The 24,045-nt window shown below is 51.3% G+C and overlaps 3 protein-coding genes across 3 annotated transcripts; 1 reads left to right on the top strand and 2 right to left on the bottom strand.

Annotated features, from left to right (window-relative positions):
* Nucleotides 1–4,060: 4,060 nt before the first annotated feature.
* On the bottom strand, nucleotides 4,061–7,432 carry NCLIV_010210 (putative rar1; the record flags this gene model as incomplete). Its single annotated transcript, XM_003880536.1, has 7 exons — nucleotides 4,061–4,095; nucleotides 4,405–4,514; nucleotides 4,986–5,071; nucleotides 5,739–5,792; nucleotides 6,261–6,391; nucleotides 6,851–6,938; nucleotides 7,316–7,432. 7 exons carry the CDS (start codon nucleotides 7,430–7,432, stop codon nucleotides 4,061–4,063), a joined length of 621 nt encoding a protein of 206 aa, XP_003880585.1.
* A 4,795-nt stretch (nucleotides 7,433–12,227) lies between these two features.
* On the top strand, nucleotides 12,228–14,615 carry NCLIV_010220 (conserved hypothetical protein; the record flags this gene model as incomplete). The annotated part of the gene is made up of 1 exon (XM_003880537.1): nucleotides 12,228–14,615. One exon carries the CDS (start codon nucleotides 12,228–12,230, stop codon nucleotides 14,613–14,615), a length of 2,388 nt encoding a protein of 795 aa, XP_003880586.1.
* Nucleotides 14,616–18,057: 3,442 nt separating this feature from the next.
* On the bottom strand, nucleotides 18,058–19,881 carry NCLIV_010230 (hypothetical protein; the record flags this gene model as incomplete). The annotated part of the gene is made up of 1 exon (XM_003880538.1): nucleotides 18,058–19,881. The coding sequence occupies one exon, from the start codon at nucleotides 19,879–19,881 to the stop codon at nucleotides 18,058–18,060; it is 1,824 nt and encodes a 607-aa protein (XP_003880587.1).
* Between the last annotated feature and the right edge of the window lie 4,164 nt (nucleotides 19,882–24,045).

Genomic DNA, 24,045 nt, shown 5'->3' on the forward strand with positions numbered 1-24,045 from the left:
CGCTTTCAATGGAGAGAGTAGAACTTACTGACAGACATTTTCTAGTTCCCTGTGTGCCTAGGTGATGCTGGCCCTTTCTGAGTTTGTTTCGGTGACTGCTAAATGCGTTTAAAGGACCGAGAACAGGTTTCCCTCGGCTAGCGAGTTTTTTTACATGTCGGAAATGGAACAAGAGTCTGGTTTCTCAGCTTCACATCAGTTTTTTCAGTGACGCGGGCTGCGGATCTAGTGATGACTATCTTAGGACACCCACGACACAATTCGTGTATGAGTTGCCTATGTTATTCGTACTGCCTGAGAGATCCCGCAACTGCGTTTTCCAAGATCGGCCATCCTCTGCTTTTGTATCCAACCTCACAGGAGGATGAGACAATTGACCATCAAATTCTGAATGGCAACCGCCAGCTGTGTTCAACCTTTTACTGCTTACCAAAGCTGATCCTGTGAGGAATCATTATTTCTGACGTTAATGAATAGCTGTTTCATATATATATATATATATATATATATATATATATATATATATATATATTATCGTGGGACAGTGATGAGATAAGACCATCAAATTCTGAATGGTAGAGACCAAATGTGGTCAACTCTTAACTGCTTACCAAAACTGATACCTTTGACACTGTGGAATGTAACCCTGCTCGTGAATTCGTGTCATTCTACATTGTGACTCATCTTTGTGGTGTGTGTTCGCTAGCGTTGACTAGAGTGTTCTCTGGGGTGAAATCATGTCCGTATCAGTGAACCCTTAAATGTAGCATCCCGTGGTGTTCCTTCTGTATTTTACGTATTGATACTAACACGATGGAAGATGTGTCGCTGTTGAGTAGACTGGTGACGCTAAACCCAGGGGAATGTCTCTGGTGATGATATCTTATTCCACACAGACCTGTTCTGAAGTCATAACATGGCTTATGTGGAGATATTCAGCGCGAATACTTTGAGTCCAGTTAGACATTTCCCTGGTACGTTTTGTGTGTCTTGCGTGCAATGTAGTGGGATGCAGTGCTTGAGCCGACGGATGTGCCTAGGACTATGCCGCTAGCTTTCCTTGAAGTATTCCCTTGTTTCTGTTGCTGTCACCGTACGGTGGGACTCGCGTATGCGAACAGTGCCAACGGTAAGTAATTTGGCATTCTGCCTTTTCTTTTTCAGTGTCTGAAATCGACCGGGTTGTCATACTAGATGATGGTGTATGTGCTGTATTCGTGGCCATCTCATTGGGCTATGGTGCCGTGCAAGGTTATGATGCGCGGAAGCCAAATCAGAGAGGGCCAGAGTATCATACCGAGTTAATCGCAGGCGCCCCAAGCACGCCGAGTTTGTTTCGTTGTGTATGGGGTGTTTCTGTTTCATGCCTCGGCGACATTAAAAGTTGGGTGAAAAGTTTTTGGAATTTTTACTGGGTAGTGTTCATTGTAAGTGTGCTCAGGGACAGTTTAATTCAACTGCGTGTTCTCTGTGTCCATTGGGTAAGCCAGGTAGAAAGTTGGGGAACACGCTTGATAATCAATTACCCAAGGTTGTTCTGTACCTTGCGGTTTAAATGGCCCCAAGCGTATACTCAATGCTCCTCCATAATTCATGTAGACGCTTGTGTTTTTTTGTGTCGACACGGAACTCCGTGGTGCGACAGTTTGAGGTGTCCGTTCGAGAAGGTACGCGCTCGAGTACCAGCGGGTTTGAGAATTGCTGAAAGATGCTTCAGTGGATTTCTAAGAGTGCCCGTACACAAATCCATGTCTCGACAATTTTTCTGAATTTTTTACGATCTGTGGTTGAATGTGTTCATGATGTTTTTTAGCCGTTTCTGAACGTGTTGTGTTTATATTATATGTATCGGTGATATTATGGTGGCTTTTTTCGTGTGTGGTGTACTCTTTTCCCTTGGACTTATTTTGTTATGGGTATATGTAGGCGTCGTCTTGTTCGTGTTTCTCGAGATCTGTTCTATTTTCAAAACTTAAATAATCAATGTTATTTCTACTACTTGCCAGAGCTGTTCAGCTTAGGAGGTGGCGGAAGTCCGCTCCACATCCTAATCGAACATTTTCCGGTTCTGCCGGATTTTCCAGAGGCTTCAGTTAGAGTGTGGATCCAACAAATAAGGAGGCAACAGGGGAGCATAATTTTCGAGTGTCTCACCTTACGCGCAAGAGTGTACGGCTTTTGCTTAGGTGTTAGTCGATATATGACAGGTGAAAGGGATACGTATCGCTCAGCTAAGCGGCGTCAGCAGATATACGCTGTGGTAGCAGAGGACAAATCACGATGTTGCCAAACATTTGTAAGAAACGTTGGATCAGCGAGTCGCAGGTGCTCTCTAAAGGCTTTGCTGAGTCGATGCGGTCAGCGGAGTTATTCAGTAAACTAACAAAAAAGCGACGGGCGTTTTCGAATCTTGGGAACGGCATCGCATTCAACTATTCAACAGACTCTACTGAAATGCCACCCAACCGAAGTAGGGAGTGTTGTACTCGTACGCTAATTGAAGGGCCGCGGCGACACACTCGCTCCGTGTCATTTGGCTGACACATCACCCACGGAAAGATGCATCGAAGGAAATATCGTTACGGGTGTTTCCCCAGGGGGAGAAAACCTCTACAACGTCGTTTTTAGTCAGGTTTGACTGGTGTGAGACTGCTAAGCCTGGAGGAGGAAACGTTTATCATCAAGTGCGACAACCGAGAGTCGTTTGTCGCCGATTGCTGCTACGTGGGGACAGTCGTAAGGGCCGGGAAGAGCACGGATTAGCACTGCCGCCTTCTGCGGAGATGCTGCTTCAGGCAAAGGTAACCATGTGGAAAGATGGTATAGGTACAGTCAATAATAGCTTGTTTCCCCGCTACGCAGAGGCGTGAATAAATAAGGATGCAACAAGAGCAACAAAGGCAAGGTTGTTTTGTTGCATGTTGGACAGCGTGAGTCCCCCAGTAACATGTTTTCTAGAGAACAAGAAGAACGAAACACCAGGAAGAAGCGTTCACGGCACAGAAGAAAACTGGTAAAACAGGTAGGTCACTCTGCGGCCCTCTGAGAACTTAGCCGTGGAAGGCTTTTTGTTGGCGCGAAAATTCATTTCTCATACGACAGCATAGAGAGGCGTAAAAAAAGCGATTTTTTTTGCCTCAATTGGGTAGCATAGACCGACCTGCAGAACAATTTTGTTGTTCCCTAAACAAAAAGTGGCCATGCAAAAACAAACGCGTCTGCGAGACGTTACCGGAGGAAAAAACGCAATTACGCTATCCAATTCAAGACGGGACCTCATTCAGCTTCGATAATGAGTGCCGAAGCTGCAAGGGAACAGAACGTCCAATCAAGGAGGCCAGGACACAACGTGTAGACGAGGAAAAATGCGAACGGATGGTTTTGGTGGTAATCATAAGAATTTATAGTCTTGCTTACAAAATTAGATTCACAATCCAGATTCTCGGCCGCGGTGTAGAGCGAATACGAGTTTCTAGTGTTGCATCATCTCTTACGAAGAATGGGCATGTTCGAAGGAGCATCCCCATAATCAAGAAATTGAATCTGTCCCTTCTGTGCTTTCTTAGTGACTCTTTTCAGTGCTAAAAATAGTCACACCACCACCGCAAAGGAACCCAAGTGCAAATATAGTGGATCGTTCAGCACACACGAATGGTCTCAAAAAAGATTTATGCTACACGTGGCACGCCTCCGCTCACCATGAACCCGTCACTTACACGTGAGCTTCTTTGTAGCTCGGTGCACGTGACGAGCTTCAAAAAGAGAGGAAATATATGCATATACAGAAGCGATGCAGAGCGATTCGCTTCCCTTTGTTTTTTAGAGGCTCCCTCCCTTAATGGGACACACCAGTCCACATCTACCGTAGAAGCAATGAATTACTGCATATTCATACTCGCATTTACGTTTGTATATCAACACGCCTAAAAATAGAGATTTGTATAGATGGAGCGATGCATAAGCATCAATGGAACAGACCTTGTCTCTACGTTTTCTGTCGTCGTCTCCTGGGAGCATCGTGAAACAGTCCCTTACCTGCGGAAGGTGGTCAAACTAGTCACTATGACTGAGGAACCATTTTCGGGATGTGCGGCCCTGTCAAGACAGTCCACGCAGGCATAATCCACCAGACAGAAAGATTTTCCACTCGCACAGCTCTTTCATAGATAACGTTTTCAAAGTACTCGTCTTTCTGGACGTTGTGTCGCACCCCCTACGAAACCACTAACTTCATTCTGAGCATACACCAACTCAAATCCAGATTTCTTGCAGGATCACTACCTGCCAACGAACGCGAAGCAGATCCTGCGTCGTGGACGATGCGCGAGAATCTTTTTCCAGCACGCAAACTTGCGAGCAACGCCCGAATGCATATATATATTATTTGGAGTCTTTGAAGCACACCTGTCTGACAGGGCTCGATTTTCATGAATTCGTCCCAATCGTAACTCTTCGCTTGACAGCACGTCCACGACTTCATGCAGTCCCGAAACACTGGTTGCCCAGGGTGATATCTGCAGAGAACACCCAACGAGAGGGAAGCAATCACATTCTAAAATTACGGTAAAGCGTGAACGGTCACTTTTGGGTTGAACTGAAGGTGACAGGCACGGACAAAAGAGACCGTAACTCGAACCGCATTTGAGTAACGTCAACAAGCCCCACTGCGTCGAACGAGATCGCGAAGCCTCCGTCAATGATTCAGGTTTTGGACGACGATTGATGAGGGCATGTTGTAGCTATCTCTTTTGCTGTTTGCTCGCAACTGTCTACCTATACCCCTACATCTTCCTACCTGTTTACCTGCCTGTCTTCCTAGAGGGCCTATCCGCAGATGTCCCTACCGATTTCCGATCTACCTGACAGCAACGCCGTCTCTCCAGTCGTTTACAGATGCGCATCCACAACATCAGGCTGTTTCCCCATCTAGAATTTTATCAATCTATCTACTCAGCCATCTCCACGACAGAAGACAAGAAACCCACTTGCAGGCCGTTGGTGAATTTGTGTTCGGCGAGTACTCTTTGTTGCATCCCTTGTTGCTGCATTTGTAATTCCCTTCGGGAGTCACCTGATCATTGAGCAGAAATGAGATGACATCCCGGCTGTTGGTGAAGATTCGCTATGTAGACATATCTAGTGACATGACTACATTTTGGCATCAGCACACACGAATACGCCTTTACGTATTCACATCCCGTATGCGTATTCAGAACTAGCAATTTGTCTCTCCATTCGTATACGCATGCAGGTAGCTACATGGATGCATACGCGTATTTCCGTCTATCCAGAGTCCGTCCACGAGCGTGCACATAGACATATATATAATGGGTAGACACGCGGTTATCTGCATAAGTTCGCCAATGCGTACAGGTATATATATATATATATATATATGTATCTGTATAAAGAAACGACATCCGCACGTCGTTCACCGACCCACAAAATGTATGTAACCCGCTCTTCGCGCACTGCCTCGAAGTCCTCCTTTTAGAAAAGGCAGCACAAAGGCTAATACCGTTGCCTACATAACACGCTTGCCTCCTCCAAAACACTGCTCTCAGAGGTCGTCCAGCTGCATGCGCATGAAGGTGCATGCATCTCATTTGCGCACCCTGCTTAAGACCAGACCGCAAGAGCGCCGGCTCGAAACAGACAGCGATTGTCGTGCTTGCCATGCCCTAGCGACGTCGCTGCGGAGTGACATGCCTTTGGGTAGTTTTCGCGTCTGCGCTTACCAGAGGAGTTTGTGGTTTCGACGCTTCTGCTTCCTTCAGGCGTTTCTTTGCCTCCTAACACGCACAAGTGACAATTTGGGGAGCTCCACAAAATGGCTACGTTTTGGGGTTTTACCGGAGCACGGGCTGACCTGACCAGAGAAGACACTGAGCTACCTACAGCATGCATTTCCAACATACACACACAAAACAGTAACAGATATATATATATATATATTCGATTGTTCATGAACTCGTGTCCTTCAAGTAGAGATGCGTGCATGCATATGCATGTGCCTGTATTTGTGTGAGGACTGGCTTTCTCGTGGGCATGCAGTATATCTATATATGTGGTTTCAGATAACGCACTATGCATGTGCACGTAGAGAGGGAGAAAAGTCAGGGTTCTGCAAAGAGATCAATACAAATGTGCCCAGAAAACAGTTGTATCTCACATGCGTTTACGTGCCACGATGTGGATGAGCCCATCAGTGTGCTTCGTTTTCGCGCCGAACCTTGCAGGAATTGTGAGCACGGCCTCACCTCCTCCTCCTTTTGTCGCCGGTTAAATTCTTCGATATCCTTCACAACCTCAGGCTGCGCTGGTGCAGGGGAGGCAGCGACTGGTGGAGGCCTGGAAGGCTTCACATATGTATGCTTGCCGACGGAACAACCTGTGGAACAGACACCGCTCGGAGAGTGCGCGGAGCGTTCTCTCTCCGAGCATTAAACAGCGTGAACATCCCACAACAGCCAACCCCCTCGTTTAAAACGCCAAGTGCACATTATGTGTACCAGCGCATCTACAAATCTATGCGTGTATACAATTTGCCCGTTTCGCGCTCTTGCCTCGGAATCACAGGGGCCCAAAAGGCACAAAGAGCAACGAACAGGGTCACCAAGATTAGTCGTTCACGCGAATCCATTCCAGAAGGTGATGAAATGCCTTGCCGTACCACGAGGCGAAGCTTCCCAACGCAGCTACACTCCACCTGAGGACCACAAGAGAATTTGCGATCCCGCCTTCGACACGCGCGGCCCCCGGGTTTTTTCCCCACATTCCTGGAGCCGTTCCTCTCCGAATGTCTCGCCTTTTTCTCTGAATTCCCCGCGTTTTCCCTTTCTTCGTCTACCTTTAATTGCCATGAAGTCTGTCCAGTCCCAGGCCTCTGCATCACAACAAGGCCACCTCTTCACGCCGTCGTGAAAGATCGGCATTGCCTGAGAAAAAATTGGAATCGGAAACCAGGACGACACGGAAAGGAAAGGAACAAGGTGAGGAAATACATCTGGCATACAAGTGTGGCTCTTACTCTCTCATCGAGAGATTATATCTTTATGCAGACGCAGCTCGGTGGTGGTTATCGCAGCTCCGCGTTGAGGGAGTGTATCGAGTGAAGGTAGGTTCCTGTATCCACATAAAGATCTACGAGTGCTTGTATCCACCTGTGTATTTTCTCTAGATTCTGTAGATGCCATCCATTGATGGTCTTGCAGGAAAAGGAATACGGACGCGACTAGTGGGAACACAGAGTAGCTGGCGACGTGCTCAGTCGAATTCCAAGGCGAGGAACTCGCGTTTTCTCCGCCTGCCTTACCGCATGATGAATGCAACTTCCTTCATCATTTTCTGCTTCGGTGTAACTTTTTCCACATCCTGGGCGAGTGCACTTCAGCAGATTCTGTCCATAGGAAGGACTCTCGTCTTGTGCCATTTTGGTCTATATCGATAACGCGGTGTTTTTACAGGTTGGCACGTGCGCAAGGGCCCTGTTATTCACATGCAGATGGGCACGACAGTCAAGACGGCAAGCGGTCGACAATCGGGCCGGGTCTTGGACATCAAGGGGAAAGATGGGAAACAAAAAAGGAAGACGGGGTAATTGCGTGTGTGGTTTTCCAGGGAAAAACCTCCAGTTACCTAGATGTCCCAGCGTCGGCACAACGGTGCATGCGCCGTGGACGGGTGTGCATGCACCATATCTGCCGTTCAATTGCTGGCAACTTGCAATAGACGCGTCGAAGATCGACCAGTTAGCCGCAAAAAACGACCCTGGGAACTCTGTCGATATATCTGTCCATTTCCGGAGGGACAGAATTACTGTTTGTCCTGATTTCTTCACAAAGATTGGCTCCTGCGAGAGGTAGACCGGCCGATGGTCACCCGACCTGGTCTTGCCCCCCCCCCCCCCCCCCTGCCATACATCGGGCTTACAGAGTGCTTCGATGAAGCAGCTTTACATTTCTTGGGTTTTTCGAAGCCGCATGGTCAGCTCTTTGTTAATTAAAGAGCCCTGTTAAAGGCGGAGTTTTCGCGGAGCTGCAGTTGAATTCCGTATCGCACCGGTTTGTTCGACCCCTTCACCGGGGTCGAAAAAAGGTCGAGGTCCGCTGCCAAAAGAAGGCACCTTTCCATTTTACGTAATCGAACACCTTCTTCGAATCTTCTTAGGAAAATGTGCTTTTCAAAGAGGGATCTGTGCTAAACATGCTGGTGTCTAAGTAGCAAAATCGGAAAGGGCTAGGTTAGCCGAAGCGATGATTGGTGACTGGACGGCTACTCAACAGCTACAAAACCTTATCCTAAGTGTGTAGTGGCAGTACTAAAATCCCGAGAAAAAAAAGAATCTCCGGTAACTTTGTTGGATAGGGCACAGTGTTGTTAGTCGGAGGATCGACCTCTCAGAAACTTCTCAATAAACCAGCAAGACGGAACGTCACGCGAAAGGATTTTCCAAGTCTGTCTTTCGCTGCTTACAGCGGCCGCCGAGGGAAACGAACACTGCGTGATTATTCACCTTCACTTCGTTGGAAACCGGATGGACCCGTACAGTGAAGCGTTTTTAGAAGAGAGATACAAGAAGCCAAATAAATATAACAGTAGAAAGGGAGCAAAAATTAGGGCTAAGCTGCAGCGTCCACCAAAGAAACGATGCTGTCTACGGGTAATCTCCGTGCTGAGGGAACATTCACAAGTGACACTTATAAAAAACCTTCCTTCTGTATGGGAGACGAAAGAAGCAATGTACTGCGTATATGTGCCTGTAGGTGAATCCATCTTCCACTCAACTGTACTAAATACAGGATGCGCAATCCAACATTGTTCAAAATGAATTTACTTCAGAACGGCGGAATCTTGGACAGCCGAACTTGCGGTTGCGTCTCGGAGATGGCAAAATTGATCCCCTTATGTGACCTGTACGGCCTTGAATTGCGACCTTCGAGCTATGGAATCGTTATCTGTCTGCAACCGTTCTCCCAGACGATTCATGAGGTAGACCACTTAGTCACCACAGGCTACGCGTTTCAAGGTTTCATCCCCCCCCCCTGAGCACCGTGCAGAACAAAGGAAACGCCCACAGCCATACTCATGTGCTCTTTAGGCGAACTCTGGGGGGATTTGGGTACCAACAGCGCGTGCAACATGCAAAAAAGCTTTCAAGGTGACGAAGTCGTGGCGGAAAAGGAACAGTACGAGCAATGGGCATATGCCAGGCAATTCCGGGGACAGAATGCTCTTTAGCGCGTCAGATAAGATGACATTAATGTATACGGGACCCGCTGAACGCTATTTATCAATATACTAGTGAAAATCAACAGCCTATGGTCTTCTTGGAATAAAGTCTAACACCAAAGCGTGAACAGATATGAAAAAACAAACAACAGCTACGCGAGAACTGCAGCGTTTTTTATGACCGAAATCTTTCGTTGCTTAAGCACTGTAGCTCTGCCTCTTTTTTGTACAACATCTTTTGCATACCCAAGCGGTGAGATGACACCATTGGCAAAGCTCAATTCCCGGCTCTCACTCCGCGCTCAAAAATACAAGTGCGCGGGCCTCCGTTCACACAAACAAAACCGCAGCTGCGTAGCTCCTTATTCAGCAGTTCATTGGTTCACGGCATGCACTTCCGGTCATAACGGAGAACAAGAAACCTGTTGTTAGGCGTTATCGAGTCGCAACAGAGGTGAACACAACTTCAGCTTAAACCGGAGGAATAGGGCCTTGCCTGCCTTCCGCTAGCAGTCAGCCTCTTGTCCCAACTCTTGCCACAAGTCGGTGAAGCTCTGCGTATGGCGAAACATACATAAGGTCAGTCGCTTAATGATTTCATGTACGTCGTTTCAGGGATGATCCAAATTATCAAATTGCAGCTGAATGGTGTTTTTGTGAATCGAGGTGACTCGTACATCCCGAGACAGGTTATTTCGGTCCTCCCCGTCGATCGTATACGACCCTCTCTAGAAATATCGTCTTTTCAAAATGTTTCGTCATCCGTGATCCATAGAACGTGGCCAACAACCCGGGTTGGAAGCTGCAGTGGAACAAGCAACTTTGCATTTTACAGGAGGGAAGGCATCATACGAGTCGGCGAGACCCCCGCAGATGCTATGCCAGGCATGGGACATATGCACCACGACGCCCTAACGTCTCGCAACGTCCTCATGTTAAAAATGAGAACATGAACAAGAGCCATCGGGCGAGCTTGACGGGGAATCACCGCGACAGAAAGCCTTCTTCGGAGACTTAAGAACGATGTATGTGCATCTAGTTGTGTCTAACGACTGAGATACGTACGCTTTCTAATTGACGTGCGGATCTGAAGCAAGACTCGTGATTCTGAAGCCGCTGCAATGCGATGCAAGCTCCACTGTCTTCAAAAAAGATCACGAGAACCGAAACGCAGACAGCTCCGGAGCAACTGCTGTCAACAAAGACTACGTACGCATCCAGCCTCCCATGCTGCTGATATATTCCTAGCTCGTGCAACGGTGGGACTTGCGTCTGCTTTGTCCAAAAGAATGCAGTTGATTTTCCTCATTTTATTGCCTGGCAAAGAAGGTAGCTTCGGAAACCGGTAACTTCGTCTGCTGAAAAACACGTAGCAGTCGGATATGCACCCCCTTTGTGTGCGACACGGTAATGAAGTTCCCGTGTCCTCATATCTACTCAGTAGTGCTTGTATGCAGTGATCGCTTATCGCATTGTATAACAGCTTCGGGTGCGGCATATCTTTGCCTGCCTGAGAAGGATTTTCTAGATTTTGAAATTAGGAACTATTGCCGGTTATGCCCACAAATGCTTCGTTGCCTACTGGCAGAATGCGGCCAGTAACTGCCCTCGAACCTTACCAACGGTACACAATCTTGCCGGTGCGAACTTCCCCTCTCTACAGGCAAGACAAATGGGTTTGATGGGTTTTCAAGCGCCCGACGAACTGGCAGACTTTGGAGAGACAACTTTGTTCGAGTTTCTGGATAATGGGTGCCTCCATCGGTAAATTGACGCTGGAAGACATGCACAACGATGTATACAAACACATACTTGACTTTCATTTTTAAGTGCCCTTAAGCACTACTAACGCTGTTTTTGTACTCTTTTGCTGTCTTGTCCGCCCTCGAGGACTGGCCTATTTACGTCGATTGAGGAATTCTATTCGTTTTGCCTTTCTCGGAGCCACGCGAAGTCACGTTAGCTGCTGCCCAGAAAACAAGTGTTCCAGCAGCCCATCCTAATTGGTTTCGTGTAGATACTTTCCCTTGAGGGACGAAATGCTTTCGCTGTGTAATTGCTTCCTCGTGTCTTGATGCGAACACGTCCCTCATTTCTTCCCTGCGACGAGTCAGCGAGCCGTTGCAGCCGCTAGCTGTCGTCTTGCAGTTGCCGCCGGGATCTGCGCAACAAAGCATGTCGATACCGTGTCACCTTTCTTTTCCACTCGTCAAGCAACCCTTTCAGTGGGTTTCATCAATTCCACATCCAGTTGGAGGCGCTCTCTCAGCTGAGGAGCCCAACCTACGAAGGGCGTTGATTATTTTGTCTCCCGCCAAAGTTTCGATTGTTCTGCGACGGTCGTTTCGCTCGGCACATCGGCGCCCGACCTCGCTGGCTGTTCCTGTACGATCTCGGCCTGGAAGTCAACGATGTCACTCGCACGGGTATCGTAGAATATGCAGTTTCCCGTGGAGAAAGGTAGTTTTGTCGCCCCCTGTCCTGCCTCCGGGCGTGTGGTTACTTCATCACAGCGGAAAATATATGAGTACGAGGTGACTTCGTTTTGTTCCAAAACTCCGGTTTCTTCGACAGCGCAGCCGGAAGTGCCTTGCCGGGTGAGATTCACAGTCAATCCGCTGTAACACGCGGTCGCTTGGGAAGGCCCATAGAAGAAACATGACTTTAACTCGGGACGTGTCTTGTTGTCCCTTCATATTGGTGAAGTTTTTCTGCTAGGAAGCAGTGAAGGAAGACACCATGTCTGAAATATAGAAAGTTGAGTCGCGTAATGTGAGCCCCGCTGCACGGGTGCCGCTGACCTGCTCCTCCGGCCCCCACGGACGGTTCTGGTGATTTCCATTCCTCACGAGAGCGAGAGTTTGGATAAAAGGACAATCTTTGAGGGTCAAAAAGCGGATTAACTGCTGGATCTGTATCTCCAGTCTTCGTTGCTCCGAGGTAACGCGCCCTGCCTGAGTCGCGTAGTTCAGTTCGTCCACCGCCCCGCGTGCACCATGGTCGGCTCTTCGAAGGGGCCTCGTCCTCATGAGGACGGAAACTCACGCCATTCCTTGGTGGCGTCCATCCACGGAATTTCAATCACAGAAAAGGAGTCCGCGCGCTCGTCTCTTGCCTCTAAACTGAAGCACGAATCATGCGGAACCCGCCCCCACACGCCGCACTCCCGTGCCCCCAAAGGGAGGTTATGGCCAAGCAGAGATGCCAGCACCGACACTTCCGACTCTGACTCGTCGGACGAAACTGTCGTCTGCACTCGCAGGTGCCATCAACACCGTGCCTTCTCGCGATTCGAGAAAGAGAAGGAACAGCAGAAATTCGCAATTGAGCAAACGTGCCGCCCGCCGTTGGATCGGATACCGATTGTTCGGCAACCGCTCGCTGTAACAGCCTCTGAGTTTAACCCCGTTTGCCGCGAAGACGGCCGACTCGTGCGCAGCCTCTGGCGCCATGCTCGTGATGCAGTTGAACGTCCTAAAGATACTCCTCCTTTCCAGTGGACGCCCCGTGGCCAGTCCTGCCAACGTAGTCGGAGTTGTCCGCCTGTCCGACCCCATGCGACCTGCTCGCGTTCGGGAAAATTTGAATCTGCTGTTCGTGAGGCGGACACATCAAGGAGCAAGAGCCGTCGTGAGAGCCGGAGCTCCCGCCGGGGGAGTGCGAGCGAAAGAGACGACAGCCTCCTGACGGTCAACATCGGCCGCTCTCGGGCTCCCGAGTACATTCGACACGACTCGAGCTACGGCGTTGATGGTCCAGGATACGAAACATTGCATAAGGGCATGCTGCAGGATACTGGCATGACTTACACGAGACAATACGAACTCCCGACAATCTCAAGGTTCCTCAACGCTAAACATCCTATTTTTCTTCGGGCCCGCAGTGGATCTTTTGTGGCAAAGAAGGAAACGCGCCGTCGACCTAGCCCTCCCTCTTCTGAAAGTTCTTCGAGTGAGTCGGAAGAATCTGTCTCCGAAGACGAAGTTGTTCGTGAAAAGGTCACCAACGCCCCAGAAGCGCCTTATGGCGCTGTCGTGCCGCCGCCGGCCGTTGGACCCACATGCGCTTGTGGGTGTCCTGAGGCGACGCCACGGGGTCAGCAGGAAGCGCGACCGTCTGTCGTTGTCTCTCCTTCGATGGGGCCACCAGTCCTGTTAGTGCCGGCTCAGGCGAATCCCGTCCCAGGGTTTGCACAGCAACCGCCGCTTCACCTTCCAACGAGGCATTCTACGCAGCCGCCAGTCGCTCGCCACGAGGACTTTAGCAACCGAGCAACTGCGAGGCGTCAGCACATGACGGGCGGTGAGTTGCCCATTGACACTGGCGGCTACGGCAATTCCTACGAATTGAACTGGGATTCGGGACGGTTCACACAGCATCTTGTTGGCGCGCAACCGCATCCGAGTCGAGCCTCTGTCGCGCCTCTTGGCGTTCCAATTCCCCACGCCTTGCCGACTCGTGCATCTATTGGCGCGACTCCGTATGCTACGCTGCACAGTTCCCGTGACTATTCGTGCACGTTCTGCCCCACTGCCAACATTGCCGGGGGCACAGCCCGGTCGCGAGTCATCAACAGTCAGAGACAGGAGGTTCCGCAGCCGATGCTCGTAGACGCTGCGCCTGCAGCTTGTGTTTCCTCCAACGCCGGCAATTGCGATTTCACTCTTACAGTAAATGGTTCGGCAGTTCTTAGCACGAGACCTCCGGCCGGGCAGCCACGGCGGACAGCGGGTGGTGCACTGAAGACACCGCGGCCGTCTATGACCCCCGCTGTGCAGCGATCAGACTTATTTTGCTCATGCTCGCCAACGTTCCAGCAACCTGATCGGACGGAGTGTATGACAACACGGGCGTCGGCAGCTCCACGGTCTCGCATCCTGCGGGCGCCTGTCTGTGACCATCCGAAGCCGCGTGCAGTACCTTTTTATGGGCAGTCTCAGAGCACGCCGATCGAAGCCGAGATCTTCATCACACCACCAGTTAAAGAACCCGGATTCGCACACTCTCCCCCTCGTCTAAACTGTGCACCTGCCGGGAGGGACAGAAGCGCAAGCACGCGTTCCATCCTCAAGAATGCCTGTGGGCCAAGTCGGGATGTGCCCGCGAATTGCCAACCCCGTGTGACGCTCAGCAACCCACCAGAAAGTGTACGTTTCATACAGGAACCAGCCGAAAATGTGTGCTCACACGACGGCAGGGCGGTCACTACCGTGCCGACTGCCTCCGATCAGCGAGTCCTCTGCGGAAGGCCCCTCATGTACCAAGTCGCCAGTCCGTGGACAGGCCACGCCCAGACGATTCAAGGGATCCTCAATCCGAATCCGGTTGTGTGTGTCGGCTCCGGCCCGAATTTTCCTCCACATGCGGGTGTCTCTCAATACTAAGCCGTTGGTCCATCTCCAACCTCTTCTCAGAAATGAAATAGCAGGGGGGGGGGGGGGGGGAGAGGAGGTCACCGCAGAGTCACGGCGTGGCACGACTGCACATGTGCTTCCAAGGATGTCGAACATTCCGGCTGCGACTCAACGTTTGGAATTACGTCAAAGTCAGGCACGGTGAGGCTGCTTCCTTGGCGAAGGGACATACAAATCAATACGACAGGAGGCGTGCGAGCAACCAGCTACCTTTCGAGAATGAACCTCCTTTCGGTGGGTGTTCGTATCACTTTTTCGTGCGTGTCTGCAGTCTAACCTCGACTTCTGTTTTGCGATTCGCGAATATAGCTCTATGTTTCACTTTGCGTGTCAAGCACTGCATTGTATAAATTCGTCCAGTACCTCTCTTGACACGAGACAAATGCAGAAGTGAGGCTCCGTGAGGAGTTCCGAAGCCTATTGTGGACGACTTCTGTTCCTGTTGTTTCAGTGGCGTAGCTGTGCCTTTCCACATGAAAAAAACAGGGTATAGGTTTCATTTTGTGCAAAAAATTGTCAAAGTTAAAGGTTCCACTGGTTGGCCTCACGCGCGGATAGTCCTGAGCCGTTAGAAACCACGATCACCCATCACAGTGCTGCTGTCGGTATCGGGACGCTTCAGTCTGCATTTTCTGGTCGAGTATGGTGCCGAGGCTCGTCACCGCAAATAGAGCCCCCCTTTGTAGTAGCAATATTGAAGGCACGGTCGATCAAGTCCAAAACCTTACGCAGCTTCCCCCGTATGGTCACAATCGGGCTAGAGAGGCAGACGCATTTAAAATGGTAAGCAGGTAATGACGGTTTAAAGTATAGTTTTCTTTGTCTCTGACTTCCTCCGTGTCAACCGGTTCCGCTGACACCAGCAGATCAACATGTGTACATGTCCAGAGAGGCTTCACTCATAAAGCCAACGGCTTGACGAGTGCACGGTCTTTCCTCTGTTCATCTCGCAACCGCTAGCCTACGTTGCAGCACCAGTGCACATCTCAAGACGGTTGACATTGCCTCCCCCTGGTTTCAGTGCTCTTTCTGCTCTAAAAACACCTGTCCGTGCTGGCAGTGTTTGGCACCGACGAATTCACCGTGGTGGACCGAAATGAAGGACCGCCCTGAAAAAAACGTAGCCTTTTGATGTGCGTCTCTTACAGTTTAATTAGAATCAGTGCATCCCCACACAGGCTGTCTGGTAAACGCGTATTCGGACACGGGCATTCGCCTATCGCTTCCGGCACCCTTTGGCGAATCTTCCGTGTTTACACCGCATCGCTTTCCGCAATCGGTTGCATCTACCACCTTTTCACTGTTGCCTGCCATGTGCAACTTCAGAAGTCATCTACTGGCGACGAGGTTTGCTACACAGAGTTTTCGCTGTCCATGCTCTGCCAATAGATTGGTCTCGAGGAGAGAGTGGCCTTCGTCGGCGTGCCAGCGATTTAGCAACGAAGGGCTCTAGGTCAACCACACGCGGTGGTACTACAGGAGCCTCGAAGAAAGCTTGATGTCTGTTCTAAGGTTGCTGTGGCGCAAGTTGTTTTTGTGCCAAAAACAGCACCTCCATCAACGTGGGTTGAGCGACAATCCATGATGATGAAAATGCTCGCGGACGTGACGACGGCAGACGCGCGCCACCACGGAGCGTTCCCGAAACAAAACGGCAGGCCAACAACACAACTCGTCCATGCATGTTGCCCTACAGACATGATTGCAGAAGTCAGCCGTGACACGAAATGGAACGACGCCGGGAAGCTTTCACGCCCCACGCGCTGCTCCAGTTTGATTCACGCCAGCTCCTACCTGAGGGTCACCGAATATCTCCAAAAAACATCACGAACTGGAAGTCCCCTGCGGAACTCATAATTTCGAAGGTCCCCTGATAGCAGTGAGCTTGGGCGGCCCTGCACAACGGACCAGCGCTCGCACGCTCTTCTCCGAGATGCATACTGCATCGTTCGATTGCACATTGCATGCCTAGTCTGCGGGCAAGAAAAATACGAGTCGTGTAGATGCAGCTATCTACACTACGCACACGCGACACTCTTCATTGACGTTGCCACGGTTTTCAAATGGCTCAGAAGCGCACAGAAAAGACCAGCGAACATTTGATGCTGACCTCCTGCGTCTCCCTAAGAACAGTCCCAGGAAGAGCACCAAAATACCTCGCGGTTAGACTACGGACGAGATCGTCCTGATGCCACATGTGTGTACGGGCACACCCGTGTCCTCGTCCTCTCACTTGTCACTTCTATTTCTGTCACACGTCAGGTGAGCGACAATTGTGCGGACTTATAAAAGCTCACGTGAGAGAGGAAACGCCACGTCCGCGAACACGAGTTGCTTGGGTGCGTGTGTGTGTGTGCCTTTCCGTTGGAGCGCCCCGCTGGCTGTCTTTTGACCCTTTCCCCTCCTCTTTGTCACGGACATTGGAGAGAGTCTTTCCCTGGTCCAACTCTATACGCCTTGCCTTGTACGTGTGCGACCCGCGAGCACACCTCTCCGTGGCCGTCGCTCTCACAGGGACGCTCCCCCCGTCCAGAAGTAAACAGACAAAAGACGCCAACACACGAGCCTCTTTGCCACATGCGCGACATCTTTACCCCGGGAAAATTCCTTGAACCCTGGTACTCCCATCGGGTCACGCCTATTGCAAACGGGAACACAAGTAAAAATGCATTCTGGCAAGACCAAGTCAACAAGCGCATGAATATGCGTACAGACAACAGTGTATTCTACGTAGTACATGCATGCGAACGTCGGGCACGTGGGACCCTGCCGCACTCAGGACCACCCTACGCCCCGCTTCCCTGAGCTCAAGTTCTGAAAATGTACTGAGCAGACATTAGCCGCCAGATAACCGGACACGAATCACAAAAAACAGCAAAGGACGGCAACCAACCGCCGCGTTTTTGTGACGACTCCACGCGGTGATAGGAGACCCAAAGGTGCGGCCATTCCCCAGCCCCCCATACCGCATGTCGATATCGAAGCGACACGACTGCGACACTGCAGCGGCCGTACTTATCCGAAGAGCCTGAGAAGAGGTAAGCTGATACGTAACCCGCTCTCTTACCCATTTTTTCAAATGGGCGCGAGACCACGAGAAACCGTTGCCGCTGCCGAAGGCCTTTCTTTACACCCACCACGAAACGGAAGTGACCCGATACATATACATATATATACATATATACATATTTATATATATACCCACGTGTACACCCTCGCGCAGATACGCAGCCGTTTCAAAGGCATTTGCAGCCCCACAAACCCACGTTTCGGTCCCGTGAACGGAGACAGCAAAACGCCAATGAAACTACGTCTTCTACTTGGAGAGCCCTGGGCTTCTCTGAAGGCTCTGCTTTATCTCTTCCACTCTGCCTGCATGTGGGGGCTCTGACACCATTCGTCAAAACCAGACTTAGACAGCCGCCTCTGGGTTCGCAGTCGCGGGTTGTTCGTCCCTGCCAGCAGCCTGGCCTTTCCCAGACACGTCCAGCAAGGCATTTTCCTTTGCCATCGCCCTCTTCCTCTTCGCCTGGCGGAGCATGGCCATGATGATAAAGCAGTTGATGATGCCCAGGAAAATCATCATGCCGTCGGCGGGCAAGAAGTTGTACGGAGCCAAGCCGATGAGCGTCTCAGAGGACAGTTTGTACCAGCCGATGCTCGTGAGGGAGAAGACACCGCCAATCAGCGAGGCAAGACCCGTGAGCTTTCCAAAGTATTCCGAAGGGAAGTTGATAGCCACGTAGCAGTACAGGTTGCTGAGGACGAAGGAGCAGTAAATGAAGTAGAGCAGAGTGGAGATCGCTTTGCAAGCAATGACGTTGGGCATAACAAAGACGTACAGGAGGATCCCACAGCCATTGAGGATGCTGATAACCGGGAGAATTCCGAACTTGTCCGTCATCTTCCCAAACATGGGTCCCGGAAGGAAAGACATAATGTTCAAAACGCTGAACATCTGGTACACGTTGGACGTCGTCGACACTTGCAGCTGTTCCTTGTTGCTCTTTGTGTAGAACTCCGCGCGAAGAAGCGCAATGACGAAGCAGGGGACAATAAGCAGAAACTCCTTCGACTTGAGCGTGGAAACAAACGAGACGGTGGGTTCAGCTGCAGTCCCGACGGACTCGCCCACGTGCGACAGCCGGGGCTCGTCGTGCGCACTTTGAATATCCTGGCATTGCTCCTTGAGCTCGGAGGCAACGTCTGCATCCGGCGGCAACATTGGCCCAGTGTACGAGGTGCGGCGTTGCGGGACGTTGTCTTCTTGTTTCTGATCGCTTCCAGAGTCTTGGACCAACTCTGAGGGCGGCCGGAAGACTTGCATGGGCACTGTGAACAGACTGATGACGGTGGCGAGCCCCAAGCAAACCGCGACGTAGAACACAATGATCTTCCAGAAGTCGTTCTCTCCAAATCCGTCCCCTTGGTAAATGGCGGACATCACAACGGGAACTGCAAACGAGATCGAACGCAGAGAACCGAGGACAGCCATGATGAACGACTGGTTCCCTGGGAACAGGTTCGCCATCGACAGTAAGGGGAGATAGCCGGGATCCGCAGCAATGCCGAGGAACACGCCTCCCGCGTAGTATCCCTGGAAGCTTTCAGAAGAAAACCCAATCAACAACCAGCCGCCTGCTTCGACTGCCAGTGCGGCGAGCATGCAAATCTTCGGCCCCGCTGCGTCAAGCAGAATGCCTGATAGAGCAGAGGAGATAAAATGGGCGGAGAACGTTGCCGTGTACAGGTTGTTAATCATGTTCTTCCTTGCCGAGCAATCTGCGTACTCGGCGTTGCCGATGACCAGGACTCCCGCACCCGCCGACTCTTCTGTGCATTCCCACGAATAGGCACCTGACTTGTACAGCATGTCCTGCATGCCATTCCAACCCCAATACGTACACCCTTTCAACAGAACGACAATGCAGAAAAGGACCGCCAGGACATACCGGTTCAGCCCGCACGGGATCGGAATTTGCTTCCCAGCTGGGGCCGAAGCCGCCTTCCCGACAGCTTTCTTGTCGTTAAGTGCGTCGGCGTCGGCTGCAGTTGCCGGGCGCGACACCTGAGAACTCGCCTGGAAAGGCGCGACGTCTATACTCGCCCCTCTAGAATTTCCTGCTGGGGACGCGCTGTCGATTGCCTGGAGTTCGACGCTTGGGCCAGCAGACGTCACCGTCGATCCCTCATTTCTCCCTGAGACCAAAGGCACGCTATCCTGAGCGGTCGCCATGGCGGCAAGGCGGTTAAAAAAAACCCAACGCACACACGGAATAAACACCCGTGAAAAACGAAGCTTGCGTGTATAGACAACGCTGCGCGCCCCACTCTCTTGAGACGACTGCACACGAGAAGCTGAATGGGGAACCACACAAGCCGAAACGGAAAAAACGCACCTACCGTCTTCGAAAAAACGATTGGGTATCTTGTGCAAAAATGGCAACTACCGCTTCACTTGCGATAGACAAGGACGGAACAAAAGATGTTTCCCCACAACGAGGGACCGACTCTCTAAGCAATTGCCCAAACAGAGAGGCGCAACCGCTTCACTCCTTGTTTTTTAAACGCGTCTTCACCGACACAGAGATCTCGAAGGAGGCACGGGACGTGCTCTAAACGAGCCAAAAAGCAGTAGAGTTCGATAGCCGATCCTGGCACACCCCGAGTGGAACACTCTCTCTGTGCACGAGAAATGGAAACTGCGAAAAAGCCGGCAAGTCCAACGGTCAAACCTAGTGCCGCCAGCTTTTTTCCATCTTCGTCAAAACGTCTGAGCGCGCGCGAAAAAACCAATCAGATGCATTTTTCGGAAAATTCCTATTTGCATTGTGAGTGCCCCGCAAGAGCTGTCCCAAAAATGACCGCAGGCAGGGGTTGCACGGGAAAAGATGTCGCAGTCCACGTGGAAACTGCGGAACGGTACACAAGCCTAAAATGCGAATGACGTCTCGGCGTCACCGAGGTCAACAGCGAGATACGCACCAAAAGATAGGTCACTGCGAGTACGCGTCCGGCAACTCCTAAACATGTGACACCAAAAGACGCGAGCGTTCAGGCTCTCCGCGTCTCGCCACAGCCTATCCGGTGAAGAAAAAACCGCCGAGAATCTCAATGTTCACTGCAGCTGGGGCTGCACGATTGGTGTCACCCAGTCAGCAGCGGTCCGGCGGAACAGCCGAATACTCCGTCAGAAATAGACACTCCATACACAGTACCCGTAGCAAAAACCGTTTGTCGACTTGGAAGCCGTAGTAGAAGCGAGAAACACAGCGCGAGGTAGGCGGGAGATTTTGTGGCAGACTCGCGGGCTCCTCACTGAGCAGTCTGCCGCAGTGGCAAGGACACTGGGTTTCCTCCTTTTTCACTGAGTAGCGAGTAGCGTGTTGCAGAAAAACAAAAAAACGAGCAGACACAAGAGCCAGCCTCTATACCACGTCTTTCCTTCCTCCATTACTCCGGTCTTGCAAACCATGCAACGGCAAACGGAGAGACACAGAATTTAAATACAAGAAATCGCGGCGAAAGTCAAACACATGGTGTGCTTCAATGGAATAATGAATGAAAAGGTGTGTCGTTCAGTGATCCAACATACGCCTGGCAGGGACCGCCATCGCTGTCGAAAGTGCTCGCCGAGTTTGGGCGAAACATGACCGACTGCGCGTCGCTTGTTTCACCTCAGTTTCAGCGGTGCCCGTATTGTACTGCATTCCACGGCGGGGGGATCGGCGAAAGCAGAAGAGTCTCTGTGGTAGGTAGAGAGAGTTACTGGCAGCCTGCGCACGCCTTGGTCAGAAGACAGGAAACGCGCAGAAACATCCTGAGAACACTCGAACCGCGGTTTCTTCCCGAGAGGGTTTCCCCAGCTTCTGTTCTGCGATCGTACCGGCGCAGAAGGGACACGGATCTCAGCGGAGCTCCGTAACGCGTAGAACACAGCTAGCGAACACAGCGAATCTTCGGGGCATAAGATTTCCTGTGGTGTGCTAACAAGTGCCCAGCTTGTCTCGACAGGGGCGCAGACCCATCCTAAAGAGTCGAGCTGCTCGAGTGAGCTGATCAATGGATCGCCAGAGATATCTTCTTGCGTCCAGGGGGAACCTCTCTGCCTCGAATACCGAGGCGGCTACTGTGCAGCTCTACACCCTGAAATTCTTCTAGCGCAGTCAGGTAGCTATGATCTCTATTGCGAGCCTGTTCCGGACGCCCTGTTGCTGATCGCCCCCAAGTCGCCGTCCCAGGAAGCATCCCACGGCGGCGCAACGTTCTGGTAAACGCAAACACACCATTTTCACGAATGAGACTTGCGCTCGACTGGCATGAGGCGAACCTGACTGACTTTTACCCGTGTGTGGTCAGTCGTTACCTTTTCGTTACACTTCAATTCGCGTCCCCGTGGCCACGCTTCGTAGCGCTCCACTAGCACGCGTAGCTGTTTCGGCTCAGCCCCTGACGGATATCCCTCGTACCGCAAATGACTCGGCCAATCTGATGCCTCTTAACGTGCCAAAGGCTTACGCGCTCGCGTCTGTTATTTAGGTGGAGGCCCAAGCCACTACAACCCTCGCCGCCGTTTCTCAATACCTCGACACAGCAATCGCTGGTGCACTTCCCACGCCTTCTCTGCAAGTGATTTTCGCGGTCCAGACGTAAACAAGCGAAGCCGGTTTACTTCAAGAAATCATGACATAAAATAGTTGGGTGTGTGCCTGTGGGCGGCGTGAGGCAAAAGGTGACACGCACCGGGCCGCACTGTGTCTCGGGAAAAACCAGCAAAAGTGGGAGGGTGGCAACAAACCTTTTCCTTGGAATCAAGAGAAGGGGAAGATTTCAGACAAGACGGCACTCTGTGCTGACAGCTAAACGCACGTTCATCAGCCATAACATCTAACAATAGAGGCGAGTAACGAAACTGGTTTGGTTCAAACACTACACTGGATGGGACAATCAAGCACAGCTCTGCCCAGCTCTCGTCTCCGCTGTCGTCCTGTGGCCTTCTGTCTACCTTTGCTACCTTTCTCATTAGCTTTTAGACTGGTTGCACAGGAGAGAGGATTTTTAGTTGAAACATTCCCTCAAAAGCTGCTACTCGTCCGCGCTGCGCCTGCGACCGGTTCGCCTCTCCGTTCAAGAAGGAGCACCGTTTTTCGCTTGAAAAGAGGCAAAGTAGCGCCCGCTATCGCATCCGTGGTGAAGAAACTCTCGGAGGGTTGTCCTTTTGGCGCGAAACCGAATCCCTCTCCACCGCGATGGCATTGTTCCAACACACGCTTCAGGTGAGTGTGACTCTATGGCTCTGTATACGCTCAATTCGGTCTGTAGGCATGCAACTGTGTGCATGCGAACCCCGTCGACAGCCGCACTTGCTGGCCCGTTGCGGACAGACACAGGCTCCATTCCCAAAAGGGTCAAGACACTTCGAGAAAGGCATAAATCGGGAGACGGTATGTGTCGTGTTTTTGCGCAGCCGGCACAGCGTCGACAGTTGCTGTCGCCACGCCGCGTTCTTGCTGGTGTTGACGTCTCGTACACAAAACCCTCGATGCGTGCGCGACAGAGCTAAACGGGATTTTGCGTCGAGCACGCGTTAAGCCCCGTCGTTTCGCCTTTGCGGATATTCGACGGCAGATTCATAGGGCATTCGGCGCTGCTTCTTCTTCGGAGACAGTGACGCGCTCGAGCGACTGTTGGTGGAGATCTACGGTGAATCGCTGAATCGTGTCCAGCGTCGGCAACGTGCAGAAACCCAACCGAACGCCGTGTTGACGGCGCCTCTTTGTTGTGCTGTCCTACGCCTTTTAGGCACGAAACACGGTCGCCTACAGGCACGTTTTTTGGACGTATCCACGCGGAAATTCCAGATTTGCCCCTCAGCTAAACAGCCTGTGCCCAGAGTCCTCTCCGCCCCAGCAGCCGGCGTCCAAAGTTCGTCGAGGTTTGGGGCCATCGCCGAGTCGAGAGTCTCCTCGACTCTGGTAAAACTTGAGGGAAAATCCACACTGACAGCTGGACACTGGAATCAGCTACTCAACACACACATTCATGTCATCTGTGGTTAGGTGCCCGGCGAGACAGCATTTCATTCACGGAGAAGCGTCGGAAACTGTTTCTGTTTTATCCCCCTTTCGAGGTTCCGGAGATTAACCACTGCTACGTGACAGGCGGTCTATCTCTCTTTCTCTGTAACTGTTAGGAAAATACGGCGTGGTCGGCAATCCTTTGCAGTTTTCTGTTTTCACTGAAGAGTGAGTGCATGCGCACCGACGAAGTCTGCACTCTTCACGCCCAGATAACTCCCGACGGGAAATCCTTCCCCGTTTCTGCTCCAGAGACTTTCTCTCTTCGCTTACTGATCGCGGGTCTCTGCTCGCCTCTGTTTATCTCCCGGCCTTGTGGCGTC

This window comes from Neospora caninum, chromosome IV, assembly GCF_000208865.1.
Source record: "Neospora caninum Liverpool complete genome, chromosome IV".
Taxonomy (NCBI): Eukaryota; Apicomplexa; class Conoidasida; order Eucoccidiorida; family Sarcocystidae; genus Neospora; species Neospora caninum.